The sequence below is a fragment of the Stegodyphus dumicola genome, chromosome 5 (assembly GCF_044657685.1).
Source record: "Stegodyphus dumicola isolate Sdum_Otavi_A_Nest chromosome 5, ASM4465768v1".
NCBI classification, from domain to species: domain Eukaryota; kingdom Metazoa; phylum Arthropoda; class Arachnida; order Araneae; family Eresidae; genus Stegodyphus; species Stegodyphus dumicola.
Genome location: NC_140772.1, coordinates 12,947,786 through 12,968,569, shown reverse-complemented (window position 1 = coordinate 12,968,569; position 20,784 = coordinate 12,947,786). Strand labels below are relative to the sequence as shown.

The 20,784-nt window shown below is 34.0% G+C and overlaps 1 protein-coding gene across 1 annotated transcript in view; it reads right to left on the bottom strand.

Moving 5' to 3' along the window:
* LOC118180582 (uncharacterized) overlaps nt 1-20,784 on the bottom strand; it is a 61,320-nt gene that overhangs the window by 28,395 nt on the left and 12,141 nt on the right. The window contains exons 7-11 of the mRNA XM_085817796.1: nt 16,433-16,505; nt 14,363-14,394; nt 10,916-10,988; nt 7,168-7,202; nt 4,222-4,276 (exon numbers count right to left, since the gene is read on the bottom strand). Of these exons, the coding sequence (XP_085673922.1) occupies nt 4,222-4,276; nt 7,168-7,202; nt 10,916-10,988; nt 14,363-14,394; nt 16,433-16,505 (268 nt within the window). The remainder of the gene's footprint in view (nt 1-4,221; nt 4,277-7,167; nt 7,203-10,915; nt 10,989-14,362; nt 14,395-16,432; nt 16,506-20,784) is intronic.

Genomic DNA, 20,784 nt, shown 5'->3' with positions numbered 1-20,784 from the left:
TGCTGCTTTAGAGATACCGTTTTCAGTATGATTTGTTAATTTATATGAAAGAGAAAACGAAAATAATAATTTTTCAGGGACTATCTGAAGAATAAATTATTAATATTGCTGTGACTTATAAACCAATTACAAACATTTTAAATTTAGGGGTGGGGAGGATGGATGGATGGATGTATGGATATTCTGGCACAGAACCTTAAAGGTTATCTACATACTTCACTGCCTGGACCTTAATATCAGAGAAACAAAATTTTTCTATCAGTGTTTCTGTTCTATTATATTAAGAAATATGTTCTATTATATTGTTTCTGTTCTATTAATTAGTATATTAAGAGGTTGTGCAGAAAATAAATGTTTGTGACAGTCATCAAGCCTACAGACCTGGAGGGGGTGATCATACTGCGACATAATATTGAAATAAAAGAAAGAGACGGTTGAAATAAGGACACAATTGCACACGCCATAGTTGAAGCGCCGATTCATAATAGTCAACATATAGGCTCTGCACAGGAGATGTTCTGAAACTTCCCAAACTAATCTTCAGAGCCTAATGATGTACGGGATCAAGTTTCACTAATACAGAAGGCCATGCACATCCATACACAATTGAGCCATAGTCTAATTTGGCGTGTACAAGTGATCTGTAAATACAAAGAGCTACGTTCTGCTCCCCAGGAGGTGTTCACCAGTACTTTTAGTAGATTTACTATTTTGAAGTACTTCTTCCTTAAATATAACACATGAGGAAGAAATGTAAACTTACGATCAAACACCACTCTTAAAATTTTTACTTCAGAGACAACTGGGATCAACAAACCCTGAAGGTAAAACTCAGGCTCAGGATGAAGATTTTGTTTTTTACAAATGTGCCCGCACACAGCCTTATCTTTTAAAAATATAAAGCCCTCACCCTCTGACCACTTATGAATCCTATCCAGAGCAATCTGCAGCTGTCTATCCACGTATCTCATATCAGCACCTTAACAACTTATCTGCAAGTCATCAACATATAGGGAACCTGATATGGAAGAAGAAAGTTCCTTTAGAACAGAGTTTATACCAAGAACACAGCCTTGAGGTACACAACCTCTTCTTCACAAAACACATCTGATACCACTGAGCCAAATCTTACTTGAAAAAACATAGCTTTCAAGAAATTCCTTATAAGAACTGGCAGGTTGCCATGCAAGCCACTGTTGTAGAGATTACGTAATTTGCCATATCTCCATGCCTTGTCATATGCTTTTTGAACATAAATAAATACTGACACTAAATGATTTGTTTTGACAAAGGCTTTATGGATTGAAGTTTCCAAAAGGATCATATTATCCATAATTGTTTTACCTTCACGGAAACCACTATGATACAGTGAGATTACTCTGTATTTTTCTAAATAATGGCCTAAGCGGCGGTTTACCATTCTTTGAAATAATTTGCAAACGCAACTAGTTAAGAGTGATTGGTCAGTAGTTGGAGGGATTTTTCGAGTTATTCCCTGGTTTAGCTATGGGGATGAGAACAGCTCTCTGCTCTGCACTGGGAAAGGCAGAGTCCACACTTGATTGGAAAGGGTGAGAAGGGCAACCAATGACTTATAGGATAGATGCTTCAGCATATAACTGTATCATACTATCCGGACCCGGCCTTGATCTGTGTGTCTGCATCAGTTCCCTATTTAACTCAAACATGGAAACATAGGTTTCAAGAAATTCCTTATAAAAATCGGCAGGTTGCCATGCAAGCCACTGTTGTAGAGATCACGTAATTTGCCTTGTCATAAGCTTTTTGAATATAAATAAATACTGACACTAAATGGTTTCTTTTGACAAAGGCTTTATGGATTGAAGTTTTCAAAAGGATCATATTATCCATAATTGTTTTACCTTCACGGAAACCACTATGATACAGTGAGATTACTCTGTATTTTTCTAAATAATGGCCTAAGCGGCGGTTTACCATTCTTTGAAATAATTTGCAAACGCAACTAGTTAAGAGTGATTGGTCGGTAGTTGGAGGGATTTTTCGAGTTATTCCCTGGTTTAGCTATGGGGATGAGAACAGCTCTCTGCTCTGCACTGGGAAAGGCAGAGTCCACACTTGATTGGAAAGGGTGAGAAGGGCAACCAATGACTTATATGATAGATGCTTCAGCATATAACTGTATCATACTATCTGGACCTGGCCTTGATCTGTGTGTCTGCATCAGTTCCCTACTTAACTCAAACATGGAAACATAGGTTTCAAGAAATTCCTTATAAAAATCGGCAGGTTGCCATGCAAGCCACTGTTGTAGAGATCACGTAATTTGCCTTGTCATAAGCTTTTTGAATATAAATAAATACTGACACTAAATGGTTTCTTTTGACAAAGGCTTTATGGATTGAAGTTTTCAAAAGGATCATATTATCCATAGTTGTTTTACCTTCATGGAAACCACTATGATACGGTGAGATTACTCTGTATTTTTCTAAATAATGGCCTAAGCGGCGGTTTACCATTCTTTGAAATAATTTGCAAATGCAACTAGTTAAGAGTGATTGGTCGGTAGTTGGAAGGATTTTTCAGAGTTATTCCCTGGTTTAGCTATGGGGATGAGAACAGCTCTCTGTCCTGCACTGGGAAAGGCAGAGTCCACACTCGATTGGAAAGGGTGAGTAGGGCAACCAATGACTTATAGGATAGATGATTCAGCATATAACTGTATCATACTATCTGGACCCGGCCTTGATCTGTGTGTCTGCATCAGTTCCCTACTTAACTCAAACACGGAAAATTCCCTATTGTACAGCTCACAGATCGGAGAGTTGAATTGAATGAGAGCATTTCACAGCATCGCTTAACAGAAAGAAATGTAGGCGGCTAGTTGCTGCTACTAGAAATGGCAGCAAAATTCTCACCAATTGCATTTGCAATTTCTTCCATTGTGCTGATCACTCGGCCATCTTTCTCCAGAAAGGAAAGTGAGTGGTCTTTGTTCAGTCCGCATAATTTTCTAACTCTTTCCCATACTCGTTTACTAGCTGTAGAAGATGTTATTCCAGGCACATAGGACACCCACGAATCCCTCTGGCTTGCCTCACTCTTAATTGCTCTGGGTGACTTTTGCTCGAGCTTTTTGAAGGTAATAAGGATTGGCAAAGTGGGGTGTTTATGAAAAACTCGCCAAGCTTTTCTCTGTTGTTTCAGTGTAGGACATTCCCGGTTCCAGTATGGTTTAGTGTACTTAGGAAGTTTTGTTGATGATTTTGGAACAGAGCCCATAGCTTGAATAATGACTTGTGACCGTTTTCACAGCTTCAGTATATTCACATGCTGAATATCAATACTGAACTTCGTCAGTTCACTACTGATATTCAGCATGTGGATGGTGAAGAAAATTGACCAGTTGATCCTCTTTCTCACATTGAAATGGTTACTGATGTCATTCCTGTTATCCTCTCTCCCAGTTACGTGTTACTTCCTCCAAGTTTTTTCGCTGCCTCCTAATCCTCAGCGACCCAGCCTTCACCATCCAGCTTCTCTGAGATCTTCTCACCATTTTCACCACACCTATGCGACACCTATGCTGACATCTCTATGCTTTTTCCCAAAGCTTCTCAGGGATTAAAGCTATTTCTTTCTGCTCTTCTACTGATATTCTGCTGTTCTATGATTCACTTGCTATATTTTCATTTCAAGTCATGCCCCTCGCAGTCTTGCTCAGGTTACTGGGAAGTACCGCTTTAATATGGCAGAACTCCAGTATAGCCACAGTATCTAAGTATCCTGTTAACTATTAGTCTATTTTGCTAGCATTGGTATGTTCCAGCATTGATTTAATTTTCATTCAAAGCTAAACTTCCTGCTATGATTGCCAGGAAGCCATAGAGTTTTAAATTATGTCATGCTTTTTGGTCAAAGCTTTTTCAATCAAAAAGTTTGCTTAAATCTTCTTCACACTCAGTTTTTATTCTATAAATGATACATTAACTTGCTTGTCTCTAGCACAAATAATTCCTCAGATGAAGAATATAATGCAAAATTCTAAAGAATTCATAGCTGACAGGGTTCAATGCATCTAAAGCAGCATGATTTTACTAAAGCTTTTACTACCATTACAAGATTAACAAAAGCCAATCAGATAATAATACACTAACCAGAGTTAAAAAAGAAGAAAATAACAATAAATATATATAAAAGATTCAATTCCAGCATAAGCTGAAAAAAAAATCTCTTAATTACCTTCTCTTAATACTCTTCCGAGAAGTGACTGGCACGTGTTGCAGAGTTTGAGTATCTGAAAAGGAGAAAATCAGAATTAAACTGCTGCATAGTTTTTTTTCATTTAAATAAAAACTTCAGTAAATTTGGAAGCATTGCATATATTTCATACACATTATTATACTATATATAAGCAATATATTGCATATATTGCACTTCATATAATCTCTTATACACATATTCTTTACTTTAAAATAGTTTACACCAGTTTGCTTTTAAAAAAAACTTCACTTGTCTTTGTGTTTGCTTACTAGAAGAAATCCAAAAACAAGTTTTGCTTACAACTGGGCTTCTTCTGCACAGCATCACACAATGCAAGTAGAACCTACTGGCCAAAAAAGTGGAAAATTATATACTGGAGATGCTGGTCAACAGAAGAGAAGTTTTCAAAACATATTTTATTTCAAACCAGTTTACTAAAGCATTGTTTACTAAACTGCCTTGAAACAAAATTCATTGCTCTGGGTAATGAAAAGGCAGACATAGAAAGCTGTTTCAAATGCAAATTAACAATGAAGACACTTTTTTAATGTGATTTGAAAGTCTCCTAAAATGAGTATTTCTTTTAAACCTGTATACATGTACCATTTATTGTAGTGACAGCAGATTTTTCCATCGACTTCAGATCAGAGCCCCAGGTCAAGAGGATTTTGCATTAAAGCATCGTATGATGAGCCACAGCAAGATCGAAAGCCAGACATTAATAGATATTAGCATCCAACATTCGAGTGAGCTAAGAAGCAACCACCTAATTTGGTACCAAGAGATTTTGGTGAATATTTTTTACTGCAAGTTAACACTTCAAAGAATGATCTCATTTGCTAATAATGGTCCCACTGAAGAGTTGACAAAATGTCATGCAACTACAAAAAAAGGCTTCGAATGGCTATTACAAGAAACTTACACAAAGAATATACAAAGGTGTGGGCTAGTCCTATGCATTTCTATCTTCAGAGCAGTTTAAAGCTTGAAGAAACTGCACTTAACTTTGATCGGACAAATGCACATCCAAGTTTTCATCCCCAACGAATCCAAATCTGGCTCAGAGATGTCTAATTGATGACTTCTGATCTGGAGAGAATGTGACACTCAATAAAATACAGTGTAATACAATCCAATAAGGACCTCCTTTTGCTGAAAACAGCCTGCCTGTTTCAGTGCATATGGATGTACTGACCTGTGCATCATTCAGAATGGATCCGCTGATGGTTAAAATTCACAGAGACTAAATTCTTAAAATCTTAGTAATGGCATGTTACAACTGACACTGGTGAATTCCCTCTTTTCATGCATCAAAATGATCAGGTTCATGAATGTGATATATGAGGAGGAAATAACAGAGGATATGGAATTGTGCTCAGATTTGAATCCAATTGAGCATGATCGGGAATACATTGTTGTCTATAACTTCCAGTCAGGAAACCTGGTAAGAATCCCCCAAAAACTTCATCCATCATGTAATCAATCAGTTTTTCACAGATGGGAAGCCTAGTATCTCACAGATTCAAGATGGCTACACTCTGAAGTCTGATAATATTCATTAATGCATATTTTTTTTTCTCAAAGATCTTTTTGCTACAGCAGTTTCCTAAATATTACTGTGGCATATGTCATAAAGGTGCAGACAATCGATCACTGTACTCTTATATGGGTAAAAAGTGAATTTTTACCCATATAAGAGGCAATGAGGCAAAACGGCAAATGAGTTATTACGAGTTCAAGAAATGTAATGCAGGACTGTGTGTAGATCCCTGTTTTAAAATTTTTCATACGAAAAGAGAATTTTAAGTAATATATTTAGTTTTCAGATGTATAATGTTAAAAGTCATAAAATGGTGAGTAATTAAAATAAAATGTGTAAAATATGGATTTAAACAAGAAATAAGGTAATTAAAGTATATATATAAAAATATCTATAAAGCATAAGCCGTTTAAATACTCTATAGAGCATTATTAAACAATGTGTTGATACTTCGGAAATTTCATGGATTTAGGCTTAGTAGCAAAAAAGCCCCCGGCCCTGGAGAGACGCTCGCGGAAGACACTGCCGGCCTCCGCGATAAGCGCGCGTTTTCGCTACCAGGCTCGAAGGGGTTAAATACAATAAAACGTTTCATTTTGATAATCTTTTAAAAGGAAGTATATTAACAAACAAAAAAGTTTTTTCCAAGGCAATTGTTACAAACTGGCGGCCTGCCGGCTGCACATGTTCCCTTGAAGCAGTTTCACATGGCTCAAGAATATTTCTCAGTGATTTAATAAGCATTATTATGACACGACTTTGGAGAGAAAGTTCAAAATTTTAATGATTCACAGTCCAATTTTACATTATTTTCCTTATCATTAAAAATAAACATGAGAGTTGCCCAAATAATTTCAGAAACAGAATTAATTCATTTAATATAATTCATATAAAGATATATATTTAATTTGTATAAATTTTTTCAAACATTTCAAGCTACAGATATGACTAAATTTTATTCATACTTATCAAAAAAATAAAATATCCTCAGTTGTGAATTTTTCCAATAAGAAAAAATACTTTATTTGAGTGTACATTTATAAGTGAACTTTTTTTCTGCACAGTTCAAATTTATACGAAAAGAACTAGATTGACTGATGGTTATCAGGCAGTGCAGCTCAAATCTGTAACCAGAAATACTTTGAAATAAATTGAAAACTGTTTATTTTTAGCTTAAGTAAGTAAGTTAGTCATTGATTCAACATGCTAGAATTATTTGCAACAAGTTGCTTTCAAATGTTGCATTTGGCCAAATTCAATTTATGTTTGAGACCACTCCTCTTCAATAACATTTACAGAAATTTTTACAGAAGAATTTACAGAAATTTACAGAAAATTAAATGGATACTGTCTTAGAAGAAAAGTTTCATTATATTTATACAAACCTTCTGAAAGGCACGCCTTCTGTATTCTCCATCCCCTGTGAAAAAAAAAAAAAAAAAAAAAAAAGAATCAAGGTATTATCTGAAATTTAAAGAAACATGTGTACTGATTATGAGTAAAAAAAAGGCTTAACTCTCTCTATAAAAATTTAATGGCCATGGTTTTGAATTTCAATGACAAGAGCAATTGGTGACATATAAAATTCAAAACTGCAGAAACAACAGTAAATACTGAAAATGCTACGGTTTTTTGTTTAAAGGTGCTGCTGCTGTAGAGAAATAGTTGTCAATAGGATTTGTTAATTTATATAAAAGAGGAAACGAAAGTTATAATTTTTTGGAGACTAACTGAAGAATAAATTATTAATATTACTGTGACTTAATAACCAATTACAAACATTTTAAATTTAGGGTTGGGAGAGTAAGAGAAACAAAGAAGCCCCATATAGTGAAAAACCAGATAATAGCCGTTTTCTGTGTTAGAAATGTACACCTTACATTATGTAAAATTCTTATAAACTGAAACATAATTTTGATAGGGAATTCTAACCTCTTTTTGCAACTCAACTCTTGCTGAGATCCGATGGCTGAGTGACGTCATCTCAAACTATGAACTCTCGCTAGAGATCACGAGAACTCGGGACTGAGAAGTCGCCGCTGCGTCGTGCGAACATTTAAACCTTTTCATTATGTAAATATTCAGTAACCGTTTGCTTCTTCATTAAATATGTTTGTGTTACAAAAGTTTATCATTTATGGATTATCCCTTTCAAGATTTTGCAGGTATTCACAGAGAAGAAATCATCCAGTGGCCCTGGCCGAACCCATTGGAACAAGGTAAGCAGTTTTGTTTTACCTTGATTAATTAGTTAGAAGATAAGGATATAAAATAATAATACTTCTAAAGCACTAGTTCCCAATGTATGTTCCATGTGTTCTCCAGAAAAATAATGCTCGGATGTTCCTTGGAACCATCGTACGAAAAATTTTTCACTCTCAGTCCTTCCAGAATTTCTGAAATCTGCTTGAAGCTTCTCAAAACTCACATAAATATAGTTTTGCTGTGTGTTTTACTGCTTCCAAGGTTTTAAACTAATACTGTGTGTTCTTGTGAATGGTATAAATTTAGTGTATTCACCACTATTTTTTAAAAGAAATTACTTACTTTCTTTTATTATAGCTGATGGAGTATAAAATCAGATGGTGTACAAGATAATAAGAATGTCTGGGAAGAACAACAGGAGAACATTTTTATTAATATTAATTTGGGTAACTTCATTTTAACACACTGTACACAATATAGAGTGGAAGCATTTGATGGAATATCAAGGCTTCTGTAAAGCAGTATCTAGTTTCAAAAGTATAATTGAAGGCAAAATTCAAGTGAAAAGTTTGAACACCAAATAGCCTCCCAAATGTTTAATTCTTCATACCAATAATAGTTTAATTGCTCATGCCATAGAATGAAGAAGGCCTGATACAAGGTTCTGTTTTGTAAACATATACTTCAAGGGAGTGCTTGAAAAAAAAAAAAAAAACACCTAAAAGTAGAGAGCCATTTTGAAAGGCAGGCATTCTCCACGGTTGCTTTCAAATGTTGCATTTGAACGAGGAAAGCATAGAGGAAAGCATGGATGTCATCCATCTGGATATTTTGAATTTCCCATGTAAAATAACAAGTCAGCAAGACTGTAGTGGAGATACTGAACATCATACATAAAAGGCCATCATTTTCATAATTTATAGTCAACAAAACATATAGACATAAATGATTCACTAGGCATTCTCAAAACATAAATGATAAATGGAATGCAAAACAGAAGATTTGGAAGGTAAAAAAGCTGTACTTCAACGTGGTCATTATGTCCTGATTTCTCCATCTAAAGCATGGTCAACCACAATCTTATCTCTGGTGGACTGCAAAGAATCTCTCTTACCATCTGTTTTGTATGTTCACTGTTCAGATTAGTCATTCTAAACAGTATGTACATATCTACAAATTGGTGTTTAATAACCACTAGAAACCAAGCTGTTAATTTGAAATTCCCCAAACAATTGACAGTTCATGCTGCATCAAATGACAAGATACCCCGAGATATTGTGCCCAAAATTAGTTTTACCAAGTTTACATATATTTAGCTATTTACTTATGAATATGATTCTTTATTTGAAGATGTTTTAAAACAGCTTTTGGATACAAATACTCGTAGTATTACACATTTAATAAAACATAAACATTCTCCAGCAGCGGCTAAGGTTAGAGCTTAGCGCCTCACAAAACTGGCTGCTCCAAAAGCAGATTTTGCTTATTTAGTATGAAAAGGAATATGTAGTCCTTCTAAAAGCTGATGGAGTATCCCTCTGCACATGGTAAAAAAATCAGGTGGATTTTTGTGACCTCGCGGCAACTACTGTAAATGAAATTAACCATTCCAGGTAATTATCCAATGAGGCATCAATATGATTTTACATATACTTTTAACAATAAGGCTATTTTTTCAACATTATACCTCAAAAAGTGCATCACCAGGTACCAATGACTAAAGAGGACATACCAGAAACGGCATTGGTTACCCCTATTGGATTATTTGAGTTTAACTGCATAACATTTTCCTTACGAAATGCTGCGCAAACTTCACAAAGACTACTAGATCAAATTCTGTACGATTTAAATTACTGTTTACTATATATGGAAAGGATGTTTTGATTCCTTCATCATCTCTCAATGAATATCCTTTATATCAAAGAAGTTTTTAAGAGGGGAAAAAATCATAAGTTGACTGTCAACCTTCCTAAATGCAGGACGTGTAAAATTCTTTGGTGACATAATTGACAAAAATAGAATCATTCTTTTTGAAGTTATCCAAGATTTCCTGAAAACAAAAACTATTTTTGAACTCTGACATTTTTTGAGAATTCTTAATTTCTATAAGAAGTTTTTAAATCATTCTGGTGAAGTTAAACTTCCTTTAAATGGTACACTGGGAAGTTGTAAGAAAAATAACAAAATAAACTTACATTGGTCAAAAGACACTGAAACAATTTTGAGTCTTGCAAACAGATTATGACTTTTCGCAATATTTAACACTATTAAATACTTCAGATATCTGTTTGAAGAAATGAACTTTATTGTGTTTACAGAGCATAAGGCACTCATAAAAAGTATAACAATTTTCCCCCTTGCCAAATTAATAACACTTAATTTCATAGGTCAGTTCACTACTGATAAGTATTACATGTGAATGGTGCAGAAAATAGTCCAGTCAATGCTCACAACAAATGGTTACTTCTGTCATTCCTGTTAACTATGAATCTATTTTGGAAGCATTGGTTCAATGCAAGCATCAATTTTTCAAGCATTCATCCAGTATTGAATGAATTTAAATTCAAAGGTAAACTTTCTGCTAACTGATTGCCAAGAAGTCATAAAGCATTTTAAAACATGAACAGAATCATGCTTTTTATTCACCTAAAGCTTTATCAATAAAACAGATCACTTTATTCTTCTTGGAACTCAGTTCTCATTCTATGTTCTTCAGAAAAAGGATATAATGCAAAATTCTACGAGTTCATATCCAAGAAGGTTTGTCTGAAGCAGCCTAATTTTACTGAAACTTTTATTACCATTACAAGATTAACTAAAGCCAACTGGAAAATAATGCTAACGACTGAGTTAAGAAAGAAAAATAATAATAAATATGCATAAAAGATACAATTCCAGCATATGCTAAAAAATGTTACTCTGAATTACCTGTTTCAATGAGGGCCTCTAACTGATCCTCCCATTCGTCAAGCATGATTAACTTCATGCTCATTTCCTTGTGCTGAAAAGAATAAAATCAGAATTAAAGTACTGTATAAATTATTTTTACATTTAAATGAAAACTTCAGTAAATTTCAAAGCATTAATTTCATATAAGCCCTAACACATATATTCTTTGCTTTCTAAGTTTACACCACTCTACTGTTACAAGAGACCTGCACTTGTATTTGTGTTTGCTTACCAAAAGAAATACTAAAAAGGACTTATACTCTATATATGTAGGTTGTAGAGACATTAAGTATTTTTTGGAAGCAGGCAAGAGGAAAAATGAGCAAATGCCTTCGCCAGGAATCGAACCACGGACCTCTGGAACAACGGCCCAGCGTGCAGAGCCACTACACCACGAAGGCACGCTAGGAAAGCGGGAGAAATACCTTAGAAGATATGCTCTATACATAGAGAGTATATATAGGTATACTCTATATAAAAAGGGTATATTCTATATAAAAGGGAGAATATGCTATAAAAAAGGGTATACTCTATATAAAGGTATACCCGTTTTTATACAGAATACAACAGAGACCATATATATAGGTGTACTCTATATAAAAAGGGGTACACTGTATATAAAAGGGGGTTTTACTCTATATAAAAAAGGAGTATACTCTATATAAAAAAGGGGCAACTCTCTCTATATAAAGGAGTACATATGTGTATATATATATATATATACTCTGTAGGGGGCTGTATATGTATACTCTTACACAGGGGTTATGTACAGCTTTACACAATGCAAGTAGAGCCTGTGGGCCACAAAAACTGGAAACTTATATGATAAAGATATTGGTCAACGGAAAAGAATTTTTCAAAATATATATATATTTTTTTTTCAAACTAGTTCACTAAAGTGTTGTTTACTGAACTGCTTTGAAATGAAATTCATTACTCTTGATAATGAAAAAAGCAAGCACAGAAAGCTGTTTAAAATGCAAATTAACCACTTCCCAGTTTCGCCCGAATGCTATTCGGGTACTTGGAAATGGCACTTTGTTTATTTTCCCGAGCACCTCTAGTCTAATACACTGATTTGCCTGAATTTTTTGCTTGTTTAGTGTATAATGTTTCTAACAGATGGTGCTAGTAATACAGTAAAGTTAGAATTGCAAAACAACTGGTTTCAAGGTTAGGTTTTACTGAATTCTTTTACGTAAGTAAAGGCGCAAAATTTCTTTTCACTAGCTCGGTGTTCCGGCTACTGCGAATACTATTTCTTTTAAATTTGGAGCTAAAATAAAAGAAGAAATGAATGATAATGAGCAGCTTATAACTGAAGATAACTCTGATATTGACTCAGATAGTGAATCTGAAATTTCACTAAATGATTCTGGAATTAATGACAGTTTGTTGACTGACTTCTCTAGTAACGAAGAAACGGAAAGTATAATTTAGCGCAAATTCGGAACTTTTGTGAACTTGATATTAATAATTCTTCTTTGGAATCTAAGAGATATGTAATAACAATAAAACATTTTAAATTCTGACATCTATTTTTGTAAAGTGTTCTTTCCAGTTCCCTTGTTCAAAAAAAGCCAACTTTAAGGGAAAATGTGCTTTTTACGATGAAAATAAAAATTAGCGTAAATCAATAAATTCAACACTTAAAATAGTTCTGACTGCTGATTTGGGTTTATATAATGAATTTCTTCATAAAAATGTTTATCAAAAATATGCTTATTTTTGTCATAATATGACAGAGAAAAGAAACTTATGTGGTTAACAATGAATATACTTTTTTAATGTGACCTGAATGTCTAAAATGAGTGTTTCCTTTAAATCTGTATACTTGCACCTTTATTGTAGTAACAGCAGATTTTTGCATCCACTTCAGATCAGAATCCTGAGTCAAAACGTTTTTGTGTTAAAACAACATGCGATGAGCCACACCAAGATGGGAAGTTAGTCGTCAACAGATCCTAGCATCCAACCCTCCAGTGAGCTAAGAGGTAACCACCTAACCCGGTTCCAAGAGGTAGGAAGCATTTATAGACATATTGGTCAATGTCTTTCACAAGTTTCCACTTCAAAGAATGACCCTTATTTGCTAATAATGGTCGCACTGAAGAGGTGACAAAATGCCACCCAGCTGCAAAGCAAGCTTCCACTGGCTATTACAAGTAGCTTACACAAAGAATTTACAAAGGTCTTTCCATGTGTGGGCTAGATATATGCATTTCTGTCTTCAGAGCAGTTTAAAGCTTGAAGGAACTGGTCTTAAGAACTATGAGATTTGACAATTGCACAGCCAAGCTTTCTTCAACAAGAAATCCAGATTTGGTCCAAAGATGGCTAATCGATGACTTCTGATCTGGACAGAACACTCAATAAAATTTAGGGCAGCACAGTCTAAAAAGGAATTAAAATGGATCCGCTGATAGTTCAAATGTACAGAGAAGAAATTCTTAAAATCTTGGTAAAGCCTTGTACTGCTGCCACTGGTGATTCCACCCTTTTTTACACAACAAAATGGCCAAGTTCATGAACTTGAACACATGGGGAGAAAATGACAGAGCATATGGAATGGTGCTCAGATTTGAATCCAGTAGAACATAATCAGGATACGTTGTTGATAGACTTTTAACTTTAGCTATTGTACATTCAGTAGGGAAACCTGGTGAAAATCTCCCATAACCTCATGTAATCAATTGAGTTTCCCACAGACTCAAGATATCTACAATCTTTATTAAAAGTCTGACAAAATTCCTTAATGCATCTCTTTTTCTCTGAAAGACACGTGTAAAAATGAATTTTTTATAATAGTTGTGTTTCCTATAAATTTATCTTTTCATACATTTTTATTAAGTTCTCACATTCAAAAATATATTTAATAGTGTACACCATATTTATTAGCAGCTAAGTGTTTTTTTTTTTTAAATTGCCTATCCCATTTTCAACTCAGCAGAGTACATACTCAATATAGAGAGCATTTTCTTTATATGGACTTTAGTTTTATTAAATAATGAAACTCTGAACGAGACAGGAAAGAAAAAAAGAATTGAAAGCGCTCAGATTTTAACAATTGCTCAAAAGGGATCTTTTTTAATTTAATATGGTTTATCAGTTGAGACTGTTGACAGACATAGTCCAGGTGGAAAAGCAAAACATTTCATATGAAATTAGATGAATATTCATTTAGTCTGGCATGAGAAACATTACGCATTTTCTGACCATTTAAAAGTGAAAAAATGTGTTATGTAATTCTATAAAAATATTTAATGTTTTCATATGATCAATTTAAATAAAAATTCATGACTTAAATCAATATTTAATTAAATCAATTATATTAAAAAATTAAAGAAATAATATTCTTAGATGACAACATCTACAGAAAATGAAACAGATAATGTCTTGGAAAAAATTCATTATAATTATACAAACCTCTTGCAAGGAGAGCTGATGCACTCCGCACTCTATAAAAAAAAAAAAGAATCAAGATATTAATTTCAATTTAAAAAAAAAGATATGTACTAATTTTGAGTTAAAAAAAAGGAAAATTTTTCCAACAAAAAATATTTCTACACAAAAAGAGCAGCCACGATTTTAAATATCAATGCAGGGTTGCTACTCAAACAGGAGAATGAAATTCCCTGACTTTCTCAGGTTTTCCAGGTGTGTTTTAAGAAAATTCCAATCTATCCACGTAATACACGTTGGCTGTGCTAAGAGGTAAACTAATTATGGTATTACTTGAGAACACAAAAATTTGACAATTACATATAACTTATATAAATATAATCCCAAAAGCATTACTATTTGAACTATAATAGGAATTGTTTTCTCCACTCAAGATTGAGATTAGAATCTGCCCAATCTTAATCCAGAAAAATGTCTTTTTTGTACATTTTGCAGCTCAATGAAAGAAATATATTTAATGATATTTTTAAATAAATTCAGATATTTTATATTTATTCAGCAGCATACATTTGCAAAAAATATGTGTATTAAATTTCGTAATGGCATGTCATCCATACTGCTAGAATTAATTTCAGGATTTTGCCAGAGAAAATTTCCTGAAACTTGAAAGTATTATTTACTAATAATAAATAAATTTAGAGGGAAGAAGCTGCATTAAATGATACAAATAACTTAAAAATAAAGATAATTACTTTAAAATTGAATTAGAATAATCAACAATATTTTAGCGAATATAGTTATATTTAATGGTTAGCCTAGATGACTGATTACTATTTTTTTTATTTTACTGCAAAATGACAACTAAGGCATTTATTTAAAAAAAAAAAAGTTTAAAAGATTTTGTGGTAACATCCTATTATACAGTGTTAAGGCCTTGGCATGATTTTGAAATTTGTTGCCAACAATAAAATGACCCATTTCCTGCTCATCATATTGCCATATCCCATGTGTACCGGACATGGAGGTTAGAATAGAATACATGGAGGTTATTCTAACCAAAGAACGTCTATGTAAAGATGGAAAAGTTCCACAGACGTAATGCTATTACACCACTAGAAAGTGGAGGGAAAACTCGCCAAGGGGTTTGGCGACGGAACCTGGCAGCCAGAATTTCCCTCTCCATGATATGTGCAGGAAATTGAGGAAAACGAGTTAAGAAGAAACATTCTTTGACAAAACATTTCTTCTTTGATTTTTCTCAATAACTTAAACATGGATTTTTGTAGTTCCCCTCCTCTCAAAATAACTAACCCATTAAATAATTTACTTGCTCAAAAAAAAAATATCTTTTGCTTTAAAGTTTAAAGAAATTCATTTTATGAAATCTTGATAACGTGACCTTTGAATTTCGACAACGGCTTCGAGCTTTGGCGAGATATTTCGTGCATGCGTAGCTGTTTTCCTCTATGTTGGAACAGAGCCACTCCTGTTGCAGAGAAGTTTTCCTTCTTAACAATGCATGTTCTTTTATTCTAATTTTCCTGGTACAGTATATTAGGATTAAACTGATGTTGTTTTATACGAGAATAAGTATTTTGTTTAGTTCAACATGCACTGCACATGTGCATGCAATTCTTGAGGTTATTGGAAACTAAAGTTGCTGAAAACTTGCTTTGCCTTTCTAAAAGACAACCTAATTGGAGCTGCAAAAATCGGCTCTATGCCAGCTGCCCAAATGACACTCCGCGATACACAATTAGCCAAGAAAGTGATTGCTTCCATTGCCGGTGCAAAACTCGCTTTTTTTGGGGGGGCGGGTGTCGCTGTATGAAATTCCGTGACTCTTCTAGATTTTGACTAAAATATTTAAATTCCCTGACTTTTCCCTGAATTTTTTGGTCAATTTTCGAATTCCCTGACTTTTTCCAGTTTTCCAGGTAGCATGGCAACTCTGTCAATGGCAAAAGCAATTGGCGACATAGAAAATTCAAAATTGCAGAAACAACAGTAAACACTGTTTTAACATATTAAGACACTAAATACATACAAATTCAATTCTGGCATATGCCAAAAAAAATTTCTACTCTTGATTACCTATTGTGAGGGCACTTTCTAATGTCCTCTCGGTCTCACTGCAGAGATCCAGGAGTTTGCAGATGTCTCCTGTCTGAACAGGATAAAATCAGAATTAAGAGTCTGTATAAATAATGTTTACATTTAAATAAAAACTTCAGTAACTTTGAAAGCAGTTTATCGCACTTCATATAATCTCTAACATAGATATTCTTCACTTTATAATTGTTTACACCACTGCACTTTTACAAAAAAATTGCACTTGTATTTGTGTTTGCAAAGAAATTCTAAAAAGAGTTTCTCTTATACCAGGGCTTCTGTACAGCATTAGACAATGCAAGTAGAGCCTACAGACCACAAAAACTGGAAACTTATACAGTACAGATGCTGGTCAACAGAATATTTCAGAAAAGAATATTTTGAAATAAATTTTATTTCAAGCCAGTTCACTTAAGTCTTGTTCATTGAACTGTTTTGAAAGAAAATTCATTATTCCGAATAATAAAAAGACAGGCATAGACAGTTGTTCAATAGGGAAATTAACAAAAAAGAATTTTTTAATGTGACATGAGTACACATGCACTATTTGTTGTAGGAAAAGCAGATTTTTGCATCTATCTGAATTCAGAATGCTCAGTCAAAAAAGTATTTTGCATTAAAACATCGTATGATGAGTCACACTAAGATGGAAAGCCAGTCATCAACATATCTTAGCAACTAACATTCAAGTAAACTAAGAGGTAACTGCCAACTTTAGTTCCAAGAGATACTGGTGAATGTCTTTCACAAATTACCGCTTCAAAGAATAACTTTATTTGCTAATAATAGTCAATCTAAACAGGTGTCAAAATGTCTCACAGCTGAGAAGAAATCTTCCAATGGATGCAAGCTTTGATTGGACAAATGCGCAGCCAAGCTTTCTTTCCCAAGGAATCCAGATTTGGGCCATCCAAGACGGCTAATCCATGACTTCAGATCTGGAGAGAATGTGACACTCAATAAAATATAGTGCAACACAATCTAAAAAAGAACTCGTTTTGCTGAAAGTAGCATGTTCATTTCAGCGTATATGGATGTACTAAAGTGCCAAAGTAATGGTTGCTATGCTGATAGTCCATGCTTGCAAACGTCAACACACCATATGAACAGATACTAGGCATGCTGCAAACATGCCCACTTCTTGCGTAATGGACCGTAATGTGGTTGTACGGATTTGCAGGATTGACCTCACACTATGTCTGGCCTCTCGCGCACTACCCTCCCATGATTATTTTTCATTATGACTATATTTCATTATGGAGGGCGTCGAGATCCTGCATGCCGTTCAATATGACCCTCAACAACCCACTGATTCTGTATTTGCATGACAATGGTTGGATGTCAACCAGGGTGATACCATTGAACAATAATCCACACTCTAGATAGGCAACAATCCTACCTCTACCGAATTACGACACTTGCTGGTAAGCATTTCTTATTATTCGAGACATAAAATGATATTCTGAGCTAACTCCGATCTTAATACATCATACAGACTGGATTTCCTGATAGTTCAAATGTAAGATTAAGATTTTAAGAAATGCAAGAATCAGATTTTAAGAAGAATTTTTTTTTAATCTTGGCGATGCCTTGTATTGTTGCCACTGGTTATTGCATCCTTTGTGTTCATCAAAATTGCCAGTTTGTGAACTTGAACAGTCAGGAAACCTGACAAAAATCTAACATAGCCTGATCCATCGTGTAATCAATTTAGTGTCTCACATAAGATATCTACAACCTTTATTAAAAGTCTGATAAAATTCCTTAATATACACCTCTTTTTTCTCTGAAGATATGAGTAAAAATAATTTTTTATAATATCAGGTGTGTATCCTATAAAATCATTCTTTCTTACATTTTTATTTAGTTCCCACTCTCATAAATATAAACTCCTGGCCACTAAAACTGCAGCACCTTAAAGAAAGCAAATACAAAAAAGATAATTTAGTGTACATATGCGGTATGGCATTAAGACAAAATGATTAAATTTGTAGGCATTTTGGGGGTTTACAGGATAAGCAAAAACAGTCGCTACCCGGTTAGGCATGGCGTCAAACTGAGCCTGGGTGAGAGAAGTGGGCAACTCATTAACATCAACCATATTAAGAGGGGTGGTGGGCCAGTCTCTCAGCAACCCATGACCAGGTTTTCAATGAATGACAGATTTGCAGACCAGGGCAGCAATTGAATACCCTGTGTATCAAGGTATGTCAGAACACTACATGCAACTAGAGATATGGCATTATCTTGTTGGAAGATGGCATTTGGCAGGCATCAAAGATCCTGCACAACTACTGGACATAAGATGTCAGAAATGTACTGATCTTTGTTCAAATTACCGTCAATCGAAACTACAGATGTGCATGTCATGTACCAAATGGCTACCCAAACAATCACAAATGGTGCAGGGCCCCTATGTCAATATCGAACGCAAGCAGGTGACATGCTGTTTCCCCGGAACCTCCAGATATGTTTATGGCCATCAGAATACTGTATGCTGAATCTAGACTCATCAGAAAAGATGACATTGTGCCACTCCTGTATCCAACTTCGTCATTCGTCACATCAGAGTTGCCATCTCTCTCTATCCTGCATTGTCAAGAGAAGCCAAAGTAATGGTTGCTATGCTGATAGTCCATGCAACTGCAAACATCAACACACCATATGAACATATACTAGGCATGCTGCAAACATGCCCACTTCTTGCGTAATGGTCCGTAATGTGGTTGTACGGATTTGCAGAATTGACCTCACACTATGTCTGTCCTCTCGCGCACTACCCTCCCATGATTATTTTTCATTATGGAGGGCGCCGAGATCCTGCATGCCGTTCAGTATGACCCTCAACAAACCACTGATTCTGTATTCGCATGACAATAGTTGGATGTCAACCAGGGTGATACCATTGAACAATAATCCACACTCTAGATAGGCAACGATTCTGCCTCTACCGAATTATGACACTTGCTGGTAAGCATTTCTTCTTATTATTCGAGACATAAAATGATATTCTGAGCTAACTCCGATCTTAAAAAGCACTTTCCGAATGAGAAATACAATACACAACTTTTCTTTTATGCAGTGCTTCAGATGTCGTTTCTCCCTCCTGCACTGTCTAAATATGCTGAAATACTAATCATTTGCATATCCCAATCTCTTCTTCCTTTCATATGATTTTGATGTTTGTCATATCATACCTTTCTGGCATTGCAATTTTAATGGCCAGCAGTGTATTAGTGTGGAGTGTATTTATCAGCAACTGTCTGTTCATTTAAATTGCCTGTCCTTTTATAAGTTGAGAAGAGTACAAACTCAATACACAGTGCATTTTCTTTATAGTACATCAGTTTTATTAAATAATGAAACATTGAATGAGATAAAAAAGAAAAATAATATTGAAAAGGTTTAAATTTAACAGTTCCTTAAAAGGGATCTTCTTAAATTTAATACAGTTTATCAGTTGAGACTGTGGACAGACATAGCCCGGGTGGAATAGCAAAACATTTTATAGGAAATTAGATGACTATTCATTGAGGCATATTATGTATTTTCAGTAGATTTAAAATGTGAAAAATATGTTATATAATTCTATAAAAAGTATTTAATACTTTAATCTGATTGATTTAAATAAAAATTCATGATTTAATTAAATATTTATTTCAATCAATTATACTAAAAAAATTAAGAAATAATATTCTCACGGCCTGAATCTATTGCTTTTACATAGTTAATTCATAACAATATAATAAATAATGTGTCATGTACAGAACTTTAAGTGTCATAGAAGTAGCAGTCAAAATGTTGAATCTTAAATACAATAAATCATCTCATTTTGATAATCTTTGAAAAGGAAGTATATTAACAAGAAAGAAAACCTTTTCTAAGGCAGTCGTCTTAAACTGGTAGCCCATCAACTGAATTAGCATTATTATGACAAGATTTTGAAGTAAAAGTTTAAGACTTTAATGATTCGGAGTCCGGTTTTACATCATTTTGCTTATGATTCAAAACGAGTATAAGAACTGCAAAAAAAAATTCACAAACAGAACTAATTTATTTAATATAAATCATATAAATATATATTTTTAATTCATATAAATTTTTTCAAACATTTCAAGCTATAGATATGACTAAGTTTTATTCATACTTCTAAAAAAAGTAAAATATCCTCATATCTGAATTTTCGCAATAAGAACAATCACTTTGTTTGAGTACATATTTAGATGTGAAAATTTTTTCTGTGCAGTTGATAATTAATATGAAAAGAATGAGATTGACTGATGTTTATCAGGTGGTGCAGCTGAAATCTGTAGTCGGAAATAAAGAAATTCACT